Genomic DNA, 25,313 nt, shown 5'->3' with positions numbered 1-25,313 from the left:
AATGATAGTCACACACACACTAGGTGTGGCAAAATTATTCTCTGCATTTGACCCATCACCCTTGATCACCCCCTGGGAGGTGAGGGGAGCAGTGGGCAGCAGCGGTGGCCGCGCCCAGGAATCATTTTTGTTGATTTAACCCCCAATTCCAAGCCTTGATGCTGAGTGCCAAGCAGGGAGGTAATGGCTCCCATTTTTATAGTCTTTGGTATGACTCGGCCGGGGTTTGAACTCACAACCTACCCCATCTCAGGGCGGACACTCTAACCACTAGGCCACTGAGAACGATGTGAAGTAAGTTTGAATTTATTTTGATCAAGCTGCACATGTCACACTTTTTCAAACCAAAGCAAACTTTTTTCACCAGGTACACTTGGCTGTCCAAGTACCAGCATAATGGCCGACATTATAATACAGTAGCGTAGTAAGCCTAAGTATTTACTAACAACAAGGCAGAGATTTTATTTATCGAGTATATTTAATATTTGTGTCCACTGTGACATTACACACAGTTTGAACAGTAACACTGAGTTTGAATGTTTAATGAAGTAATCCTTTGGTGTACCACTCCATGGACCCCGTGTACCACTAGTGGTATGCGTACCACAGTTTGAGAATCCCTTTTTTTTTAAAGTATACATATTATATATTTACTATACATGTCATCACTGGAAAAACAAGTGTTGATACTGTTCTACTCCTGACCTGTAGGTGGCAGTAATGCGCATAGAAAATGTGGTGGGGCACCGCCCCTCTTAGCTCCAGTACAAATGACTGTAACGACTAAAAGCCAATAATTAAACAAAAATCCTACATTGACATGTTTCTTTCCGGCATGAGCACGTTAGTAACCTCCAGTGTGATTCCCATTGGGCATAAAAGGTAAAGAACAAAACATCCATCCTCTTCCGCCTATCCGAGGTCGGGTCGCGGGGGAAGCAGCCTAAGCAGGGAAGCCCAGACTTCCCTCTCCCCAGCCACTTCGTCCAGCTCCTCCCGGGGGATCCCGAGGCGTTCCCAGGCCAGCCGGGAGACATAGTCTTCCCAGCGTGTCCTGGGTCTTCCCCGTGGCCTCCTACCGGTCGGACGTGCCCTAAACACCTCCCGAGGGAGGCGATCGGGTGGCATCCTGACCAGATGCCCGAACCACCTCATCTGGCTCCTCTCGATGTGGAGGAGCAGCGGCTTTACTTTGAGCTCCCCCCGGATGACAGAGCTTCTCACCCTATCTCTAAGGGAGAGCCCCGCCACCCGGCGGAGGAAACTCATTTTGGCCGCTTGTACCCGTGATCTTGTCCTTTCGGTCATGACCCAAAGCTCATGACCATAGGTGAGGATGGGAACGTAGATCGACCGGTACATTGAGAGCTTTGCCTTCCGGCTCAGCTCCTTCTTCACCACAACGGATCGATACAGCGTCCGCATTACTGAAGATGCCGCACCGATCCGCCTGTCGATCTCACGATCCACTCTTCCCTCACTCGTGAACAAGACTCCGAGGTACTTGAACTCCTCCACTTGGGGCAGGGTCTCCTCCCCAACCCGAAGATGGCATTCCACCCTTTTCCGGGCGAGAACCATGGACTCGGATTTGGAGGTGCTGATTCTCATCCCAGTCGCTTCACACTCGGCTGCGAACCGATCCAGCGAGAGCTGAAGATCCTGGCCAGATGAAGCCATCAGGACCACATCATCTGCAAAAAGCAGAGACCTAATCCTGCAGCCACCAAACCAGATCCCCTCAACGCCTTGACTGCGCCTAGAAATTCTGTCCATAAAAGTTATGAACAGAATCGGTGACAAAGGGCAGCCTTGGCGGAGTCCAACCCTCACTGGAAACGTGTCCGACTTACTGCCGGCAATGCGGACCAAGCTCTGACACTGATCATACAGAGAGCGGACCGCCAAAATCAGACAGTCCGATACCCCATACTCTCTGAGCACTCCCCACAGGACTTCCTGAGGGACACGGTCGAATGCCTTCTCCAAGTCCACAAAGCACATGTAGACTGGTTGGGCAAACTCCCATGCACCCTCAAGGACCCTGCCGAGAGTATAGAGCTGGTCCACAGTTCCACGACCAGGACGAAAACCACACTGTTCATCCTCTCCAGTACACCTGAATAGACCTTACCGGGAAGGCTGAGGAGTGTGATCCCACGATAGTTAGAACACACCCTCCGGTTCCCCTTCTTAAAGAGAGGAACCACCACCCCGGTCTGCCAATCCAGAGGTACCGCCCCCGATGTCCACGCGATGCTGCAGAGTCTTGTCAACCAAGACAGCCCCACAGCATCCAGAGCCTTAAGGAACTCCGGGCGGATCTCATCCACCCCCGGGGCCTTGCCACCGAGGAGCTTTTTAACTACCTCAGCAACCTCAGCCCCAGAAATAGTAGCAAAGCCTGTTTTTTTGTTTTGTTTTTTGCATGGTAATCATTTTGGTTTCTGGGTTCATAATGTGGGAATGAGATATTTTTAAGTGGTTTTTCTTAATCCATAATCATGTTAATTTGGGGGCTTGTCCGGGATACAATATAGATACAAGAGTTTGGTGCCCACTAGGGTCAGTGGGGTCTAATCAGAGCACAAAGCTGACTCTAATGTACAATCTGTGTTCTCCACAATACCAAAACAAGTCAGCCCGTGCCCAAGGGCCTATTTTTCATGGTTAGACCAGGAAGGGTTAATGTCACCAAATTGTTGGGGGACGTAGATGGGCCGATGAAATAGGAACACGTGTAATTCAACTTTTGGGCTACAAAGGGAAGAAGTCGGGTGTCAACAGGAGGGCAGAAGTCTGAAAGCAACAGGGTCAGTCCTTTAGGAGGAGTCGTCAAGATCGTTTAAAATTGTAATTTTTGATCATTAAATGTAAAATAAGTATATTGTAATCAAATAATGAATACTAATTAAACTTCAATTCTAGCCTATTAATAAGCTATTTACTTTGGAAAACAGGGGGTTCAATCTAGATGGTTTGCAGTATTCCGTGAGGGTTTAGTCGGAGTGGACGCACACGACCACGTTCTTGTGCCTCTCCCAGTAGTGGCAGTCTTCAGGGAAGCTCCACGCCGCCGCCGACTCCTTGTGGCGACTGACGGCGTGCACCACGAAGCCGCTCAGCTGCTTCTCCAGGACGTCGACCACGGCAGGGGCGTTGCCCTTCCGAGCCTGGCCCTCCATCAGCTGAAGGACCGAGTCCCGCGGCACCGGCTGCGGCCCGGTGCTGAAGGACACCACCAGGTTGATGTTGTTCACCTGCAGCACCTCGAACCAGTTGTGTCCCGCCACGTGGTGAAAGTGCTCGCCGGCCCGCCAGTTCCGGTAGGTGCTCCCCGAGTGGTTGATGAGGCGCACCGACCAGCTGACCCAGTCGAACTTCTTGACCAGGAAGTCGAGGAGCTGCTGGGTGGTTTCTTGGAGGCCCTCCGCTTGCTTCTCCTGCAGGAGTTGCTGAGCGTCCAGTTTGGCCTGCTCGGGGAAGGCGGCAATGCAGGACTGGATGGTTCTCTTCATGCGGGACTCCATTTCGCCCATCTTGCGGCTCCACTCCCGGATCTTGTCCTCTTCTTCCTCCTGGTTGCAGGTCAGGGCAGAGTGGCCCAGCAGAGCTATCAGGCCCAAGCAGAGGAGCTCCTTCAGCCGGACGCAGAAGTCCTCCAGAAGGCGACGGTTCCTCGACACATACCTGCATCCAACACAGGACAGCATTCCGCATTAGGGGAAGAAAAGTAATCAGGACCATTGTGTTGGTGTTGTTCAAAATAATGCCTTTTTAATGACCATTGTGCCTCTTAAATGAAATGAACCTACACCATGTTGATGTTGGTCTTCAGTAAATCCTTTTCTGTCACGGCGCGGGCTCGACCCCGCTTTTCCCTGGCACCTCCACTGGCAGCGCGCCGAGACACGCCCCTGCTCGCGCTTGCTGCGTCACACCCACATGCCGGCAAGGCTGTGGGCGATCAGTATACCGTACAAGGACCAGTGGAGCCAAGGATCCTTGCGGGAACTTAATATTCTATCGTGTCCCGTAAGCCGACTCCAGCTTTATGCTCTCTCTTTCTCTCTCTCTGCGTTTCTCCTCCGTGTCTGATGTCCGTGTTGTCCTCCCGCAGTGCTTTTCCCGAGTTCTCCTGTGATCCCCTGTTGTTCTCCTCTGGATTCTGGACGCTTAGCCCCCGACTATCTGCCTGACCATGGACTGCCTTCCTGCTTTGTCCCTCCTCTCGCCCAACACAACACTAGGTAACACACACTACAGCTAATCACACGCATACACTCACACACACACTCTTGGATTTTGTCACACACCATTCTATAGTTTTTTATTAGTATGGATGATTATTATATATATTTATTAGGGCCCGCATGGCCCATTGTATTTGGGAGTCCTTATGCAATGGGACATAAGGACCTATTGTTTTTCTAAGGTTTTATTATTATTATTATTATTATTATTATTCCGCCGCCTCTTCGAGCACTAATTTGACCCACTTAACATGCTTCAAAACTCACCGTATTTGACCCACACATCAGGACCTGCGAAAATTGTCTTTTAATAAAAAAAAACGAACCCCAAAACTCAAAATTGCGCTCTAGCGCCCCCTAGGGAAAAAAAACTAGACTGCCTGTAACTCCCACTGGGAAGGTCGGAGAGACATGAAACAAAATTATTTATGTAGGTCTGACTAAGACCTACATTTCATAATGGTACATCCTCGGGCTAAAATCAACAGGAAGTTGGCAATTCCCCCTTCAAGACAAAAAAGTACTAAAAACAGTCACTTTTGCCTCTTTGAGCTGTAATTTGACCCCCTTAACACGCTTCAAAACTCACCAAACTGAACACACACATCAGGACTGGCAAAAATTGCGATCTAATAAAAAAACCTAACCGCAAATCTCAAAATTGCGCTCTAAAGCAATTTTTGAATAAAACAGAGAAAAAACTGCTCCTCGGAAGAAAAAAATTACAAAACTGCCTGTAACTCCCACTGGAAAGGTCGGAGAGACATGAAACAAAAACCTCTCCGTAGGTCTCACTTAGACCTACATTTCATAAATTGACAACCCCCAGCAAAAATCTACAGGAAGTTTGCTATTCCCCCTTCAACACAACATTTTTTGTAAAAACCGGTCACCTTTCTTCAAACATTATCTCCTCTGAGCGTGTTTGTTGTTTCGGCTTCAAACTAACACAGGAGAGAGATTGAACCCTTGCTAATTGAAAGTTAGCGAAAGAGTTTTGATACCGGCTCCGGTTTTGATTTTATGACCCTTCAAAGAGCCGCTGCGCTGATGCTGCTGTTTTTTCAAGAAGGCTGCTTAAAAGCAGGAAGCACCAGCGTGCCCACACAATGCAGACAAGGTAGGTACACTAAACAAAAGTATTGGGACAATTCGGACTAAAAGTAGACAAAAGTATTGGGACACTTATGCCGAAAACTGAACAAAAGTATTGGGACACTTAGGACTACCACTGGACACACGTATTGGGACACCTACACTGGACAAAAGTATTGGGACACTTAGGACTACAACTTGCCAAAAGTATTGGGACACTTGGGACTAAAACTGGACAAAAGTATTGGGACACTTAGGACTAGCACCTGCCCGACCAACGCTGCTTGCAGCTTTAATTTCTCTTGTCTCTGGTTCTGCAACAAAGTACCAGATTGTGTGTTCTTAATTGCAACTCTGTCCGTCCCCTCTTAGGTGAATCTAGCTCAAGAACTAGCAGATAATGTGGTTTTGTGTTGAGGTGTGGTACGGTCAGAATTTACCAACCTTTCCACCACCTCCAAGATGGTCTCTGCAAAGCTGCTGTTCCCCATCAGAGCATCGTAGAGCACAAACACATTCTTCTCCCCTCCGCTTCTGGAAAAATGCTCCAGGAAAAGTTTGGTCTTCACCTCCCGGAACTGCTCCTTGGCCTCCAGGATGTCCATGTACTTCCGGAACTGGTTCCTGATGTTCTCCTCCACGCTGAAATACTGCGAGTCCAGCCGTCCTTTCCTGATCTCGCAGTCGATGTCCTCCAGCTGGCTGGAGAGCACGTCCAGGCTGTTTCTCACCGTCAGGAACTGCTCTTTCACGTAGAACACCTCCTTGCTCTGCGTCTGGTCCAAGGCCAGACGCAGAATGGGGGCGGCGGCCTCGCAGAGGGGGAAGAGCTCACCCACGGCGCTGGCCAACACTTCGGCGCCCCTCTCCAACATGTCCATGGCGGCCTCGATGGACTGCTTATGCTGGGCCACCACCTTCTCCAGTGGACTGCTCATGGTCTGGGAGACAGGAGGACACCTTTACTGGGGAATATTTACCACTCCAAGTAGAAAAGTAGCATTTACATCATCCATCCATCCATTTTCTACCGCTTGTCCTTCTTGTCCTTACTTAGATGTGCCTTCATCTTGTCCTTACTTAGATGTGCCTTCATCTTGTCCTTACTTAGATGTGCCTTCATCTTGTCCTTAATTATATGTGCCTTCATCTTGTCCTTAATTATATGTGCCTTCATCTTGTCCTCACTTATATGTGCCTTCATCTTGTCCTTACTTATATATGCCTTCATCTTGTCCTTACTTATATGTGCCTTCATGTTGTCCTCACTTATATGTGCCTTCATCTTGTCCTTACTTATGCGCCTCCATCTTGTCCTTACTTAGATGTGCCTTCATCTTGTCCTTACTTAGATGTGCCTTCATCTTGTCCTTACTTATATGCCTTCATGTTGTCCTCACTTATATGCCTTCATCTTGTCCTCACTTATATGTGCCTTCATCTTGTCCTTACTTATATGTGCCTTCATCTTGTCCTTACTTATGCGCCTCCATCTTGTCCTTACTTATATGTGCCTTCATCTTGTCCTTACTTATATGTGCCTTCATCTTGTCCTCACTTATATGTGCCTTCATCTTGTCCTTACTTATATGTGCCTTCATCTTGTCCTCACTTATATGTGCCTTCATCTTGTCCTTAATTATATGTGCCTTCATCTTGTCCTTAATGATATGTGCCTTCATCTTGTCCTCACTTATATGTGCCTTCATCTTGTCCTTACTTATATGTGCCTTCATCTTGTCCTCACTTATATGTGCCTTAATCTTGTCCTTACTTATATGTGCCTTCATCTTGTCCTTACTTATATGTGCCTTCATCTTGTCCTTACTTATATGTGCCTTCATCTTGTCCTTACTTATGCGCCTCCATCTTGTCCTTACTTATATGTGCCTTCATCTTGTCCTTACTTAGATGTGCCTTCATCTTGTCCTTAATTATATGTGCCTTCATCTTGTCCTTAATTATATGTGCCTTCATCTTGTCCTCACTTATATGTGCCTTCATCTTGTCCTTACTTATATGTGCCTTCATCTTGTCCTTACTTATATGTGCCTTCATCTTGTCCTTACTTATATGTGCCTTCATCTTGTCCTCACTTATATGTGCCTTCATCTTGTCCTTACTTATATGTGCCTTCATCTTGTCCTTACTTATATGTGCCTTCATCTTGTCCTTACTTATGCGCCTCCATCTTGTCCTTACTTAGATGTGCCTTCATCTTGTCCTTACTTAGATGTGCCTTCATCTTGTCCTTACTTATATGCCTTCATCTTGTCCTTACTTATATGTGCCTTCATCTTGTCCTCACTTATATGTGCCTTCATCTTGTCCTCACTTATATGTGCCTTCATCTTGTCCTTACTTATATGTGCCTTCATCTTGTCCTTAATTATATGTGCCTTCATCTTGTCCTTACTTATATGTGCCTTCATCTTGTCCTTACTTATATGTGCCTTCATCTTGTCCTTACTTATGCGCCTCCATCTTGTCCTTACTTATATATGCCTTCATCTTGTCCTCACTTATATGTGCCTTCATCTTGTCCTTAATTATATGTGCCTTCATCTTGTCCTTAATTATATGTGCCTTCATCTTGTCCTCACTTATATGTGCCTTCATCTTGTCCTCACTTATATGTGCCTTCATCTTGTCCTCACTTATATGTGCCTTCATCTTGTCCTCACTTATATGTGCCTTCATCTTGTCCTTACTTATATATGCCTTCATCTTGTCCTCACTTATATGTGCCTTCATCTTGTCCTTACTTATATGTGCCTTCATCTTGTCCTCACTTATATGTGCCTTCATCTTGTCCTTAATTATATGTGCCTTCATCTTGTCCTTAATTATATGTGCCTTCATCTTGTCCTTACTTATATGTGCCTTCATCTTGTCCTTACTTATGCGCCTCCATCTTGTCCTTACTTAGATGTGCCTTCATCTTGTCCTTACTTAGATGTGCCTTCATCTTGTCCTTACTTATATGCCTTCATTTTGTCCTTACTTATGCGCCTCCATCTTGTCCTTACTTATGCGCCTCCATCTTGTCCTTACTTATATGTGCCTTCATCTTGTCCTCACTTATATGTGCCTTCATCTTGTCCTCACTTATATGTGCCTTCATCTTGTCCTTACTTATATGTGCCTTCATCTTGTCCTTACTTATGCGCCTCCATCTTGTCCTTACTTATATGTGCCTTCATCTTGTCCTCACTTATATGTGCCTTCATCTTGTCCTTACTTATATGTGCCTTCATCTTGTCCTTACTTATGCGCCTCCATCTTGTCCTTACTTATATGTGCCTTCATCTTGTCCTTACTTATGCGCCTCCATCTTGTCCTTACTTATATGTGCCTTCATCTTGTCCTCACTTATATGTGCCTTCATCTTGTCCTCACTTATATGTGCCTTCATCTTGTCCTTACTTAGATGTGCCTTCATCTTGTCCTTACTTAGATGTGCCTTCATCTTGTCCTTACTTATATGCCTTCATGTTGTCCTTACTTATATGCCTTCATCTTGTCCTTACTTATATGTGCCTTCATCTTGTCCTTACTTATGTGCCTTCATCTTGTACTTACTTATGTGCCTTCATCTTGTCCTTACTTAAATGTGCCTTCATCTTGTCCTCATAAGTCTATACTTGAAGAGCTTGTCTTCCTGCACTGTTCTCTCAAGTCTTAACATGGTGGCTATCATGTTTGTTTTCCTGGCCCCAAACTGAACCCCCATAGGCGCCTCGTCTGGTACTGAATTTGTTTTAATTGACTCATCCTCCTCACCACCTTCTAGCGGGCACCCATCAGCCTTGCTGCTCTGTCACCTGACAACCTGAACAGGTCTGTGCTGAAAATGTCATTTTGTTGTACTTTTGAAGTGCAAGACGCCCTTTAGCTTTCTGCTAACTTCATTGTAGACTCATCCACTTTATCATGGAAGGAGATCTTATAGCAGAAATAGATGTATGCACTAAATCCACTTTAGGTCCTTCCATGAAAACATTTGTGTGCACTTCATCCATGGCCACCGGACCTGTGCGCCCCCCCCCCCCCTCCACAAGGAATAGGGGAGCAGAGGAGAAAAGAAAAGAAACGGCAGATCAACTGGTCTAACAGGGGGGCTATTTAAAGGCTAGAGTATACAAATGAGTTTTAAGATGGGACTTAAATGCTTCTACTGAGGTAGCATCTCTAACTGTTACCGGGAGGGCATTCCATAGTACTGGAGCCCCAATAGAAAACGCTCTATAGCCCGCAGACTTTTTTTGGGCTCTGGGAATCACTAATAAGCCGGAGTTCTTTGAACGCAGATTTCTTGCCGGGACATATGGTACAATGCAATCGACAAGATAGGACGGAGCTAGACCGTGTAGTATTTTATACGTAAGTAGTAAAACCTTAAAGTCACTTCTTAAGTGCACAGGAAGCCAGTGCAGGTGAGCCAGTATAGGTATATATATATAGGTATATATGTATATAAAGGTATATACAGTATAGGCGTAATATGATCAAACTTTCTTGTTCTTGTCAAAAGTCTAGCAGCCGCATTTTGTACCAATTGTAGTCTTTTAATGCTAGACATAGGGAGACCCGAAAATAATACGTTACAGTAGTCGAGACGAGACGTAACGAACGCATGAATAATGATCTCAGCGTCGCTAGTGGATAAAATAGAACGAATTTTAGCGATATTACGGAGATGAAAGAAGGCCGTTTTAGTAACACTCTTAATGTGTGACTCAAAGGAGAGAGTTGGGTGGAAGATAATACCCAGATTCTTTACTGATTCGCCTTGTGTAATTGTTTGGTTGTCAAATGTTAAGGTGGTATTATTAAATAAATGTCGGTGTTTAGCAGGACCGATAATCAGCATTTCCGTTTTCTTGGCGTTGAGTTGCAAGAAGTTAGCGGACATCCATTGTTTAATTTCATTAAGACACGCCTCCAGCTGACTACAATCCGGCGTGTTGGTCAGCTTTAGGGGCATGTAGAGTTGGGTGTCATCAGCATAACAATGAAAGCTAACACCGTATTTGCGTATGATGTCGCCTAGCGGCAGCATGTAGATAATAAAGAGTGCAGGGCCAAGAACCGAACCCTGAGGAACTCCGCACGTTACCTTAACATAGTCCGAGGTCACATTATTATGGGAGACGCATTGCATCCTGTCAGTAAGATAAGAGTTAAACCACGACAAGGCTAAGTCTGACATACCAATACGTGTTTTGATACGCTCTAATAAAATATTATGATCGACGGTATCGAAAGCAGCGCTAAGATCAAGAAGCAGCAACATAGATGACGCATCAGAATCCATCGTTAGCAGTAGATCATTAGTCATTTTTGCGAGGGCTGTCTCCGTAGAGTGATTTGCCCTGAAACCGGATTGAAAAGGTTCACAGAGATTGTTAGACACTAAGTGTTCATTTAGCTGCTGTGCGACAATTTTTTCGAGGATTTTCGAAATAAAGGGAAGGTGGGACACCGGTCGGTAGTTTACCATGAGGTCAGGATCAAGGTTAGGTCTTTTGAGCAGAGGATGAATAAACGCTTTCTTGAATGCTAGGGGAACAGTGCCAGAGGAGAGTGATAAGTTTATAATATTTAGCACTGATGGACCTAATAATACAAAAAGCTCCTTGATAAGTTTCCCAAAAAGTGGGTCAAGTAAACATGTTGTTTGTTTTATCCCACTTACACGCCGTAATAGTTCCTCTAATGTTATTTCATCAAAAAGAGAGAGACTATTTTGTATTGCAGTATCCGTCGTAGATACAGTTGTATCTGTGTTAATAGAACCCAGTTGTAGCTGGGATGCGTTGTCTTTAATCTCAGCTCGCCTGTGTATCGGCTGGGAACATCTCTGCGCTGCTGACCCGTCTCCGCTCGGGATGGTGTCCTGCTGACCCCACTATGGACTGAACTCTTACTATTATGTTGGATCCACTATGGACTGGACTCTCACAATATTATGTCAGACCCACTCGACATCCATTGCTTTCGGTCTCCCCAAGGTTTCTCATAGTCATTCACATCGACGTCCCACTGGGGTGAGTTTTTCCTTGCCTTTATGTGGGCTCTGTACCGAGGATGTCGTTGTGGCTTGTGCAGCCCTTTGAGACACTTGTGATTTAGGGCTATATAAATAAACATTGATTGATTGATTGATATCCTGTCCTGCAAGACGCCCTTTAGCTTTCTGCTAACTTCATTGTAGACTCATCCACTTTATCATGGAAGGAGATCTTATAGCAGAAATAGATGTATGCACTAAATCCACTTTAGGTCCTTCCATGAAAACAATTGTGTGGCTTTTATGGCCACTTGCTGACGTCATTCCATCTATCTTTCTATTGTAGAAAAAAGGAGGCAATACACAAACTCTTGTTTCTTTTCCATCTCTCCACATACATCTATTAATCTCACATACATCTATATTATTCTCACCTACATCTATTATTCTCCACATACATCTATGTATTCTCACATACATCTATTATTCTCCACATACATCTATATTATTCTCACATGCATCTATTTATTCTCCACATACATCTATTATTCTCCACATACATCTATTATTCTCCACATACATCTATTATTCTCCACATACATCTATTATTCTCCACATACATCTATATTATTCTCCACCTACATCTATTATTCTCACATGCATCTATTTATTCTCCACATACATCTATTATTCTCCACATACATCTATTATTCTCCACATACATCTATTATTCTCACATACATCTATTATTCTCCACATACATCTATATTATTCTCCACATACATCTATTATTCTCCACATACATCTATTATTCTCCACATACATCTATTATTCTCCACATACATCTCTATTATTCTCCACATACATCTATATTATTCTCCACATACATCTTTTATTCTCCACATACATCTATTATTCTCCACATACATCTATTATTCTCCACATACATCTATTATTCTCCACATACATCTATATTATTCTCCACATACACCTATTATTCTCCACATACATCTATTATTCTCCACATACATCTATTATTCTCCACATACATCTAATATTCTCCACATACATCTATTATTCTCCACATACATCTATATTATTCTCACATGCATCTATATATTCTCCACATACATCTATATTATTCTCCACATACATCTATTATTCTCCACATACATCTATTATTGTCCACATACATCTATATTATTCTCCACATACATCTATTATTCTCCACATACATCTATTATTCTCCACATACATCTATATTATTCTCACATGCATCTATTTATTCTCCACATACATCTATATTATTCTCCACATACATCTATTATTCTCCACATACATCTATTATTCTCCACATACATCTATATTATTCTCCACATACATCTATTATTCTCCACATGCATCTATTTATTCTCCACATACATCTATTATTCTCCACATACATCTATTATTCTCCACATACATCTATTATTCTCCACATACATCTATATTATTCTCCACATACATCTATTATTCTCCACATACATCTAATATTCTCCACATACATCTATTATTCTCCACATACATCTATATTATTCTCACATGCATCTATATATTCTCCACATACATCTATATTATTCTCCACATGCATCTATTTATTCTCCACATACATCTATTATTCTCCACATACATCTATTATTCTCCACATACATCTATATTATTCTCCACATACATCTATATTATTCTCACATGCATCTATTTATTCTCCACATACATCTATTATTCTCCACATACATCTATATTATTCTCCACATACATCTATTATTCTCCACATACATCTATTATTCTCCACATACATCTATTATTCTCCACATACATCTATTATTCTCCACATACATCTATATTATTCTCCACATACATCTATTATTCTCCCCATACATCTATTATTCTCCACATACATCTATTATTCTCCACATACATCTATTATTCTCCACATACATCTATATTATTCTCCACATACATCTATTATTCTCCACATACATCTATATTATTCTCCACATACATCTATTATTCTCCACATACATCTATTATTCTCCACATACATCTATTATTCTCCACATACATCTATTATTCTCCACATACATCTATATTATTCTCCACATAAATCTATTATTCTCCACATACATCTATTATTCTCCACATACATCTATATTATTCTCCACATACATCTATTATTCTCCACATACATCTATATTATTCTCCACATACATCTATTATTCTCCACATACATCTATATTATTCTCCACATACATCTATTATTCTCCACATACATCTATATAATTCTCCACATACATCTATTATTCTCCACATACATCTATATTATTCTCCACATACATCTATTATTCTCCACATACATCTATTATTCTCCACATACATCTACTATTCTCCACATACATCTATATTATTCTCACAAGCATCTATTTATTCTCCACATACATCTATATTATTCTCCACATACATCTATTATTCTCCACATACATCTATTATTCTCCACATACATCTATTATTGTCCACATACATCTATATTATTCTCCACATACATCTATTATTCTCCACATACATCTATTATTCGCCACATACATCTATTATTCTCCACATACATCTATTATTCTCCACATACATCTATATTATTCTCCACATACATCTATTATTCTCCACATACATCTATTATTCTCCACATACATCTATATTATTCTCCACATACATCTTTTATTCTCCACATACATCTATTATTCTCCACATACATCTATATTATTCTCACATGCATCTATTTATTCTCCACATACATCTATTATTCTCCACATACATCTATATTATTCTCCACATCTATTATTCTCCACATACATCTATTATTCTCCACATACATCTATATTATTCTCCACATACATCTATTATTCTCCACATACATCTATTATTCTCCACATACATCTATTATTCTCCACATACATCTATTATTCTCCACATACATCTATTATTCTCCACATACATCTATTATTCTCCACATACATCTATATTATTCTCCACATACATCTATTATTCTCCACATACATCTATATTATTCTCACATGCATCTATTTATTCTCCACATACATCTATTATTCTCCACATACATCTATATTATTCTCCACATACATCTATTATTCTCCACATACATCTATTATTCTCCACATACATCTATTATTTTCCACATACATCTATATTATTCTCCACATACATCTATTATTCCCCACATACATCTATTATTCTCCACATACATCTATATTATTCTCCACATACATCTATTATTCTCCACATACATCTATATTATTCTCCACATACATCTATTATTCTCCACATACATCTATTATTCTCCACATACATCTATTATTCTCCACATACATCTATATTATTCTCCACATACATCTATTATTCTCCACATACATCTATTATTCTCCACATACATCTATATTATTCTCCACATACATCTATTATTCTCCACATACATCTATATTATTCTCCACATACATCTATTATTCTCCACATAAATCTATTATTCTCCACATACATCTATTATTCTCCACATACATCTATATTATTCTCCACATACATCTATTATTCTCCACATACATCTATTATTCTCCACATACATCTATATTATTCTCCACATACATCTATTATTCTCCACATACATCTATTATTCTCCACATACATCTATTATTCTCCACATACATCTATTATTCTCCACATACATCTATATTATTCTCCACATACATCTATTATTCTCCACATACATCTATTATTCTCCACATACATCTATTATTCTCCACATACATCTATTATTCTCCACATACATCTATATTATTCTCACATGCATCTATTTATTCTCCACATACATCTATTATTCTCCACATACATCTATATTATTCTCCACATACATCTATTATTCTCCACATACATCTATTATTCTCCACATAAATCTATTATTCTCCACATACATCTATTATTCTCCACATACATCTATTATTCTCCACATACATCTATTATTCTCCACATACATCTATTATTCTCCACATACATCTATATTATTCTCACATGCATCTATTTATTCTCCACATACATCTATTATTCTCCACATACATCTATATTATTCTCCACATACATCTATTATTCTCCACATACATCTATTATTCTCCACATAAATCTATTATTCTCCACATACATCTATTATTCTCCACATACATCTTTATTATTCTCCACATACATCTATATTATTCTCACATGCATCTATTTATTCTCCACATACATCTATTATTCTCCACATACATCTATATTATTCTCCACATACATCTATTATTCTCCACATACATCTATATTATTCTCCACATACATCTATTATTCTCCACATAAATCTATTATTCTCCACATACATCTATTATTCTCCACATACATCTATATTATTCTCCACATACATCTATTATTCTCCACATAGATCTATTATTCTCCACATACATCTATATTATTCTCCACATAAATCTATTATTCTCCACATACATCTATTATTCTCCACATACATCTATATTATTCTCCACATACATCTATTATTCTCCACATACATCTATTATTGATGCAAACATTCTTCCACAAACACAATCAGTCGCTGACTCTGTTGGAGGCAGAGTTGCAGAAAAAGGTAATGATGTCATGTGTGAACAAGATGGAGGCAGGGATGGATGACGTACGACTTGGTCTAAGCAACAACCACCCAAATGCTCAACAAAATACATCCAAAACCTCCTGGACGTCCTCAGTGTTGGGATGAGATACCACCACTCATCTCAGTGTGAGCCCACAAAAACTGATGAGGGGCTCAACAGTCACGTGCGCAAAAAATGGAAAGAAATGCGCTTTTACGCACGCACCTTCCCCCCCTCCACCCTCCCTTTTTCGAGGTAAGAAAAGAACATTCTTACCTGGATGGATGTTTTCTCTGCGCTGCTGACAACTTTCTGCTTCTTTTGGAGAATATTCCTGCTGTGAAGGAGGGGAGGGGTCCCAAACAACTGGGGGGGGGCAGAGAGAGAGAGAGAGACAGAGAGAGAGAGAGAGAGAGAGAGATGCGCAAAAGCCCAGGAAGGAGGGAAGAAAAGGTCGACACACAAAGATGATCAAATGTGCCTTTTTTCTTCTTCATCCTCATCACCAACCACATGAAATGATCCAAGAAGGTAAGATATATATTTCATATTCATTTATGTGTCATTCTGCATGCGTTCAACCCCAAGTATGAAAGTAGAATCCGCATCACAGCTATTAGGTGCGCTGATGGTAATTATTCCCCGACAATCCTTCAACTGATATTAATTATTCCCTAGCAATCCTTCAGCAGATATTAATTATTCCCTGACAATCCTTCAACTGATATTAATTATTCCATAACAATCCTTCAGCAACAAAACATTAAAAAAAAAAATTTTGTTTTTGATGTTGAATAGAAGAGGAATGAAGATAATAACATAAACAGTTGGATGCGCGCATGGATGATGAGGAGATGTGTTTGCAGGTTTGTGCAGGTGAAAAAAAAACCATGGGTGGTGTGGGTGGTGTGTGTGGGGGGGGAGGGGGGGGGGGGTGGTGGTGGTGCAGGACATGCGTTCTTGCAGTCAGATCAGCAAAATCAGCATTTTCCAGTTTAGATTGAGTGGAAGCAGTTAGGCTCGTCTCCCTGCCTTAAAGGATCCTGTTGTGTTGTACTTTAATGATTGACAATATCAATAGATCAATGTATCAATAGATCAATGTATCAATAGATCAACGTATCAATAGATCAATGTATCAATAGATCATACTTGCCAACCTTGAGACCTCCGATTTCGGGAGGTGGGGGAGGGGGGAAGGGGGTGGGCGGGGTCGGTGGCGTGGCTGGGGGCGTGGTTGGTGGCGTGGCTAAAAGGGGAGGAGTATATTTACAGCTAGAATTCACCAAGTATTTCATATATATATAGTAGAGATGCGCGGATAGGCAATTATTTCATCCGCAACCGCATCAGAAAGTCGTCAACCATCCGCCATCCACCCGACCTAACATTTGATCAGAACCGCACCCGCCCGTTGTTATATATCTAATATAGACGATGCAAGGCATTAGTGAGGTTATAAAGCTTTTGCCTGTTAAAGAAAGGAGACTGATCCAATGCAGCAGAGACATTCGCGTGCCACGCTGTCACGACCCAGACGCACACCAGTGCGCAATCATATGGGAGCCGCGCTGAGCGCACCTCCAAGCGCGTCTCGCTGCCGGCGACGGCCGGGTATATGGGCCCGACGCTCCAGCGCCATCCATTTTCAGGGCTAGTTGATTCGGCAGGTGGGTTGTTACACACTCCTTAGCGGGTTCCGACGTCCATGGCCACCGTCCTAGCTGCTGTCTATATCAACCAGGGTGAGCCCCACCCCTTTCGTGAGCGCACTGCGCGCGGAGTGACCCCTGTTACGAGCCCCCGGCCACGGGGGTGGCGGGCAGGTAAGCTGCTTACCTGCTGCGCGTGACGCCGGCCGCGGCGAAGGCGGACGAGGCGGGGTGTCGGTGCGGTGGGTGCGGTGGTGACCCTGGACGTGCGTCGGGCCCTTCTCGCGGATCGCCTCAGCTACGGCTCCCGGTGGGGCCCTCTCGGGGGAAGGGGCCTCGGTCCCGGACCCCGGCGAGGCGTCCCTTCTCCGCTCCGTAAAAGTGTCCATCTCTTTTTCTTTTTTTTCTTCTGTTGTGGCATATGCAGCAGGTGCCTGCTCGTTTTTCGTATGTGGGTAACAACATTTAACTATGTATATATATTTCCCAATTGGTTTAACTGCCACTCGCCTGAATCTATTTAAAATCTTTTTTTTTTTTTTTTCAACCAAGTACAACCCATTTATCATTTATTTATTTATAACCGCCCGACCCGACCCGACCCGCGGATAAAATCTAATTTTTTTAAATTTCATCTGCCCGATCCGCGGATAATCCGCGGACTCCGCGGTTGTGCCAGCAAACCGCGCATCTCTAATATATATATATATATATATATATATATATATATATATATATATATATATATATATATATATAAAATAAATACTTGAATTTCAGTGTTCATTTATTTACACATATACACACACATAACACTCATCTACTCATTGTTGAGTTAAGGGTTGAATTGTCCATCCTTGTTCTATTCTCTGTCACTATCTTTCGAACCATGCTGAACACCCTCTCTGATGATGCATTGATGTGTGGCACGCACAAAAGTGCTTTCATCAAATGCACTAGATGGCAGTATTGTCCTGTTTAAGAGTGTCACAACGTTGCTGTTTACGGCAGACAAACTGCTTTACGGTATACAAAAAACGTGACTGCTGTTGTTGTGTGTTGTTGCCGCGCTGGGAGGACGTTAATGAAACTGCCTAACAATAAACCCATGAGGACCTGAGTCCGCCTGAATTTCGGGAGATTTTCGGGAGAAAATTTGTCCCGGGAGGTTTTCGGGAGAGGCGCTGAATTTCGGGAGTCTCCCGGAAAATCCGGGAGGGTTGGCAAGTATGCAATAGATCAACATATCAAAAGATCAATGTATCAATAGATCAATGTATCAATAGATCAACATATCAATAGATCAATGTATCAATAGATCAATGTATCAATAGATCAACATATCAATAGATCAATGTATCAATAGATCAAGGTGGCTGTGATGCGTCGCGGGCCTCAATGAAACAAGTTGGACCGTAGAAGACGGTGTTGTGTCGCCCTCTAGTGGACATAAATGGTAACTGCACCTCAGGCTCCGTATGGCCTCCATTCTGAGAGAAACATGTGACAACTGAATATAAAAAAGCTGCAATATTAAAGAGTAAAAGATGTTAGGAATGTTAGGCATCGTTGTTTTTTTTAAACAAATATTTTTTATGTCTGCATCAACAACGACATTGTTCATGAAGCGAAAAATGGCCACAATGTTTCTATTTTTCTATACAAAATCTGCCAACGCACATAATTTCACATTTTTACCTCAATCAAAAGATTCATTTTTAAATAAAGTCACATATTAGAAGCACAAGCGATAGTCAGAGATCCTCTATGCGACGGGAGCGATCTGATTGATGCCCTTAAGAACTTACTGCAAAATGCTATTCAAAGATGATCTATTTAAGAAGATCACACGACTGTTTTAAGAGCCGCTTTGCAGACAATTCAAGTCAAAGATCCTCTCCTGGATACGATCACTCTGCTGTTTCTAAGAACCTACTACAAAACAATGCTAAGTCAAAGATCCTCTAAATAACAGTTTCACTCTGTTATTTTAAAGAGTATTGCTCATCAAAGATCGTACCATGAGAGGGAGTAGTACTCTGCTGTTTTTAAGAATCTACCGCAAGCAACGCAGATTCAAAGATCCTCTAAATGACAGGATCACTCTGCTGTTTTCAAGGCTCGTCAAAATCCTACCTGATAGGTGCACACTGCTATTTTTAAGAATGTATACTGCTAATAACGTTAATTCAAAGATCCTGTAAATGTGAACTTTGCTGTTTTTAAGAACTCTTTGCAAACACTGCTGGTCAAAGATCATCTACTTCATATGATCGCTGTGCTGTTTTTTTTTTTTTTAAAGAACCTACTGCAAACAAAAAGCTAAGTCAAAGATCCTCTAAATGACCAAAAACACTCAGCTGTTTTTAAGGATCGACTGTTAGTCAAAGATCTCCTGCATAACACATGAACTCTGCTGTTTTTAGGAACATGTTGAAACAAATTGCTAGTCAAAGATCCTTTAGTTAATCGGAGCACAGCCGCTTCAAAGATACTGTTTTTAAGAAGCTACTGCATGAGTATTTTGCTGTCTTTATGAAACCACAAAGATCATCTATATAACAAAAGCGCCGCCGGCAAAGACACTAGTCAAAGATCCTCTATGTGACGACTGTACTGTGCTGAGGAATCTCATTACAAAAGTAGCTTTGTGGTATCGTATATCATCTTTTATTAGTTATTTATGTATGTTTACATCATTGTTGGCTCCTTGAGAGAATGACACTACAAGAGAGAGGCCACTAGAGGGCGCACTCTTGGTGGGTTGGCTCCTTGAGAGAATGACACTACAAGAGAGAGGCCACTAGAGGGCGCACTCTTGGTGGGTTGGCTCCTTGAGAGAATGACACTACAAGAGAGAGGCCACTCTTGGTGGGTTGGCTCCTTGAGAGAATGACACTATAAGAGAGAGGCCACTAGAGAGCGCACTCATTGTTAGGTTGACTCCTTGAGAGAATGACACTATAAGAGAGGCCACTCTCATTGTTAGGTTGGCTCCTTGAGAGAATGACACTATAAGAGAGAGGCCAATAGAGGGCGCACTCATTGTTAGGTTGGCTCCTTGAGAGAATGACACTATAAGAGAGGCCACTAGAGGGCGCACTCATTGTTAGGTTGACTCTTTGAGAGAATGACACTATAAGAGAGGCCACTCTCATTGTTAGGTTGGCTCCTTGAGGGAATGACACTATAAAAGAGAGGCCACTAGAGGGCGCCCTCATTGTTAGGTTGACTCCTTGAGAGAATGACACTATAAGAGAGAGGCCACTAGAGGGCGCACTCATTGTTAGGTTGACTCCTTGAGAGAATGACACTATAAGAGAGAGGCCATTAGAGGGCGCACTCATTGTTAGGTTGACTCCTTGAGAGAATGACACTATAAGAGAGAGGCCACTAGAGGGCGCACTCATTGTTAGGTTGACTCCTTGAGAGAATGACACTATAAGAGAGAGGCCACTAGAGGGCGCACTCATTGTTAGGTTGACTCCTTGAGAGAATGACACTATAAGAGAGGGCGCACTCATTGTTAGGTTGGCTCCTTGAGAGAATGACACTATAAGAGCGAGGCCACTAGAGGGCGCACTCATTGTTAGGTTGGCTCCTTGAGAGAATGACACTATAAGAGAGAGGCCATTAGAGGGCGCACTCATTGTTAGGTTGGCTCCTTGAGAGAATGACACTATAAGAGAGAGGCCACTAGAGGGCGCACTCATTGTTAGGTTGGCTCCTTGAGAGAATGACACTATAAGAGAGAGGCCACTAGAGGGCGCACTCATTGTTAGGTTGGCTCCTTGAGAGAATTACACTATAAGAGAGGCCACTAGAGGGCGCACTCATTGTTAGGTTGGCTCCTTGAGAGAATGACACTATAAGAGAGGCCACTAGAGGGCGCACTCATTGTTAGGTTGGCTCCTTGAGAGAATGACACTATAAGAGAGAGGCCACTAGACGGTGCACTCATTGTTAGGTTGGCTCCTTGAGAGAATGACACTATAAGAGAGGCCACTAGAGGGCGCACTCATTGTTAGGTTGACTCCTTGAGAGAATGACACTATAAAAGAGAGGCCACTAGAGGGCGCACTCATTGTTAGGTTGACTCCTTGAGAGAATGACACTATAAAAGAGAGGCCACTAGAGGGCACGCTCATTGTTAGGTTGACTCCTTGAGAGAATGACAGTATGAGAGAGGCCACTCTCATTGTTAGTTTGGCTCCTTGAGAGAATGACACTATAAGAGAGAGGCCACTAGAGGGCACGCTCATTGTTAGGTTGACTCCTTGAGAGAATGACACTATAAGAGAGAGGCCACTAGAGGGCGCACTCATTGTTAGGTTTGCTCCTTGAGAGAATGACACTATAAAAGAGAGGCCACTCTCATTGTTAGGTTGGCTCCTTGAGAGAATGACACTATAAGAGAGAGGCCACTAGAGGGCGCACTCATTGTTAGGTTGGCTCCTTGAGAGAATGACACTCTAAGAGAGGCCACTAGAGGGCACGCTCATTGTTAGGTTGACTCCTTGAGAGAATGACACTATAAGAGAGGTCACTCTCATTGTTAGGTTGACTCCTTGAGAGAATGACACTATAAGAGAGGTCACTCTCATTGTTAGGTTGGCTCCTTGAGAGAATGACACTATAAGAGAGAGGCCACTAGAGGGCGCACTCATTGTTAGGTTGGCTCCTTGAGAGAATGACACTATAAGAGAGGCCACTAGAGGGCGCACTCATTGTTAGGTTGACTCCTTGAGAGAATGACACTATAAGAGAGGCCACTCTCATTGTTAGGTTGGCTCCTTGAGGGAATGACACTATAAGAGAGAGGCCACTAGAGGGCGCACTCATTGTTAGGTTGATTCCTTGAGAGAATGACACTATAAGAGAGGCCATTCTCATTGTTAGGTTGACTCCTTGAGAGAATGACACTATAAGAGAGGCCACTCTCATTGTTAGGTTGGCTCCTTGAGAGAATGACACTATAAGAGAGAGGCCACTAGAGGGCGCACTCATTGTTAGGTTGACTCCTTGAGAGAATGACACTATAAGAGAGGCCACTCTCATTGTTAGGTTGGCTCCTTGAGAGAATGACACTATAAGAGAGAGGCCACTAGAGGGCGCACTCATTGTTAGGTTGACTCCTTGAGAGAATGACACTATAAAAGAGAGGCCACACTCATTGTTAGGTTGGCTCCTTGAGAGAATGACACTATAAAAGAGAGGCCACTAGAGGGCGCACTCATTGTTAGGTTGACTCCTTGAGAGAATAACACTATAAAAGAGAGGCCACACTCATTGTTAGGTTGGCTCCTTGAGAGAATGACACTATAAAAGAGAGGCCACTAGAGGGCGCACTCATTGTTAGGTTGGCTCCTTGAGAGAATGACACTATAAGAGAGGCCACTAGAGGGTGCACTCATTGTTAGGTTGGCTCCTTGAGAGAATGACACTATAAGAGAGGCCACTAGAGGGCGCACTCATTGTTAGGTTGACTCCTTGAGAGAATGACACTATAAGAGAGGCCACGAGAGGGCGCACTCATTGTTAGGTTGACTCCTTGAGAGAATGACACTATAAGAGAGGCCACTAGAGGGCGCACTCATTGTTAGGTTGGCTCCTTGAGAGAATGACACTATAAGAGCGAGGCCACTAGAGGGCGCACTCATTGTTAGGTTGGCTCCTTGAGAGAATGACACTATAAGAGAGAGGCCATTAGAGGGCGCACTCATTGTTAGGTTGGCTCCTTGAGAGAATGACACTATAAGAGAGAGGCCACTAGAGGGCGCACTCATTGTTAGGTTGGCTCCTTGAGAGAATGACACTATAAGAGAGAGGCCACTAGAGGGCGCACTCATTGTTAGGTTGGCTCCTTGAGAGAATTACACTATAAGAGAGGCCACTAGAGGGCGCACTCATTGTTAGGTTGGCTCCTTGAGAGAATGACACTATAAGAGAGGCCACTAGAGGGCGCACTCATTGTTAGGTTGGCTCCTTGAGAGAATGACACTATAAGAGAGAGGCCACTAGACGGTGCACTCATTGTTAGGTTGGCTCCTTGAGAGAATGACACTATAAGAGAGGCCACTAGAGGGCGCACTCATTGTTAGGTTGACTCCTTGAGAGAATGACACTATAAAAGAGAGGCCACTAGAGGGCGCACTCATTGTTAGGTTGACTCCTTGAGAGAATGACACTATAAAAGAGAGGCCACTAGAGGGCACGCTCATTGTTAGGTTGACTCCTTGAGAGAATGACACTATGAGAGAGGCCACTCTCATTGTTAGTTTGGCTCCTTGAGAGAATGACACTATAAGAGAGAGGCCACTAGAGGGCACGCTCATTGTTAGGTTGACTCCTTGAGAGAATGACACTATAAGAGAGAGGCCACTAGAGGGCGCACTCATTGTTAGGTTTGCTCCTTGAGAGAATGACACTATAAAAGAGAGGCCACTCTCATTGTTAGGTTGGCTCCTTGAGAGAATGACACTATAAGAGAGAGGCCACTAGAGGGCGCACTCATTGTTAGGTTGGCTCCTTGAGAGAATGACACTCTAAGAGAGGCCACTAGAGGGCACGCTCATTGTTAGGTTGACTCCTTGAGAGAATGACACTATAAGAGAGGTCACTCTCATTGTTAGGTTGACTCCTTGAGAGAATGACACTATAAGAGAGGTCACTCTCATTGTTAGGTTGGCTCCTTGAGAGAATGACACTATAAGAGAGAGGCCACTAGAGGGCGCACTCATTGTTAGGTTGGCTCCTTGAGAGAATGACACTATAAGAGAGGCCACTAGAGGGCGCACTCATTGTTAGGTTGACTCCTTGAGAGAATGACACTATAAGAGAGGCCACTCTCATTGTTAGGTTGGCTCCTTGAGGGAATGACACTATAAGAGAGAGGCCACTAGAGGGCGCACTCATTGTTAGGTTGATTCCTTGAGAGAATGACACTATAAGAGAGGCCATTCTCATTGTTAGGTTGACTCCTTGAGAGAATGACACTATAAGAGAGGCCACTCTCATTGTTAGGTTGGCTCCTTGAGAGAATGACACTATAAGAGAGAGGCCACTAGAGGGCGCACTCATTGTTAGGTTGACTCCTTGAGAGAATGACACTATAAGAGAGGCCACTCTCATTGTTAGGTTGGCTCCTTGAGAGAATGACACTATAAGAGAGAGGCCACTAGAGGGCGCACTCATTGTTAGGTTGACTCCTTGAGAGAATGACACTATAAGAGAGGCCACTCTCATTGTTAGGTTGGCTCCTTGAGAGAATGACACTATAAGAGAGAGGCCACTAGAGGGCGCACTCATTGTTAGGTTGGCTCCTTGAGAGAATGACACTATAAGAGAGAGGCCACTAGAGGGCGCACTCAGGTTGACTCCTTGAGAGAATGACACTATAAGAGAGAGGCCACTAGAGGGCGCACTCATTGTTAGGTTGGCTCCTTGAGAGAATGACACTATAAGAGAGGCCATGAGAGGGCGCACTAATTGTTAGGTTGATTCCTTGAGAGAATGACACTATAAGAGAGAGGCCACTAGAGGGCGCACTCATTGTTAGGTTGGCTCCTTGAGAGAATGACACTATAAG

At 42.8% G+C, this 25,313-nt stretch overlaps 1 protein-coding gene and 1 long non-coding RNA gene across 2 annotated transcripts in view; one reads left to right on the top strand and one right to left on the bottom strand.

Annotated features, from left to right (window-relative positions):
• Positions 1-2,266: 2,266 nt before the first annotated feature.
• Positions 2,267-16,442, bottom strand: LOC133605435 (protein rapunzel-like). Its single transcript, XM_061958764.2, has 3 exons — positions 16,350-16,442; positions 5,793-6,289; positions 2,267-3,690 (listed from the first exon to the last, which is right to left on the bottom strand). Exons 2-3 carry the CDS (start codon positions 6,284-6,286, stop codon positions 3,000-3,002), a joined length of 1,185 nt encoding a protein of 394 aa, XP_061814748.1. The 5' UTR covers positions 6,287-6,289; positions 16,350-16,442; the 3' UTR covers positions 2,267-2,999.
• A 34-nt stretch (positions 16,443-16,476) lies between these two features.
• Positions 16,477-25,313, top strand: part of LOC133605439 (uncharacterized) — a 37,794-nt gene continuing 28,957 nt past the window's right edge. The window contains exon 1 of the long non-coding RNA XR_009815142.2: positions 16,477-16,604. This is a non-coding gene — a long non-coding RNA (uncharacterized lncRNA). The remainder of the gene's footprint in view (positions 16,605-25,313) is intronic.

Source organism: Nerophis lumbriciformis, linkage group LG04 (assembly GCF_033978685.3).
Source record: "Nerophis lumbriciformis linkage group LG04, RoL_Nlum_v2.1, whole genome shotgun sequence".
NCBI lineage: Eukaryota > Metazoa > Chordata > Actinopteri > Syngnathiformes > Syngnathidae > Nerophis > Nerophis lumbriciformis.
This window is presented reverse-complemented; position numbering and strand designations above follow the sequence as displayed.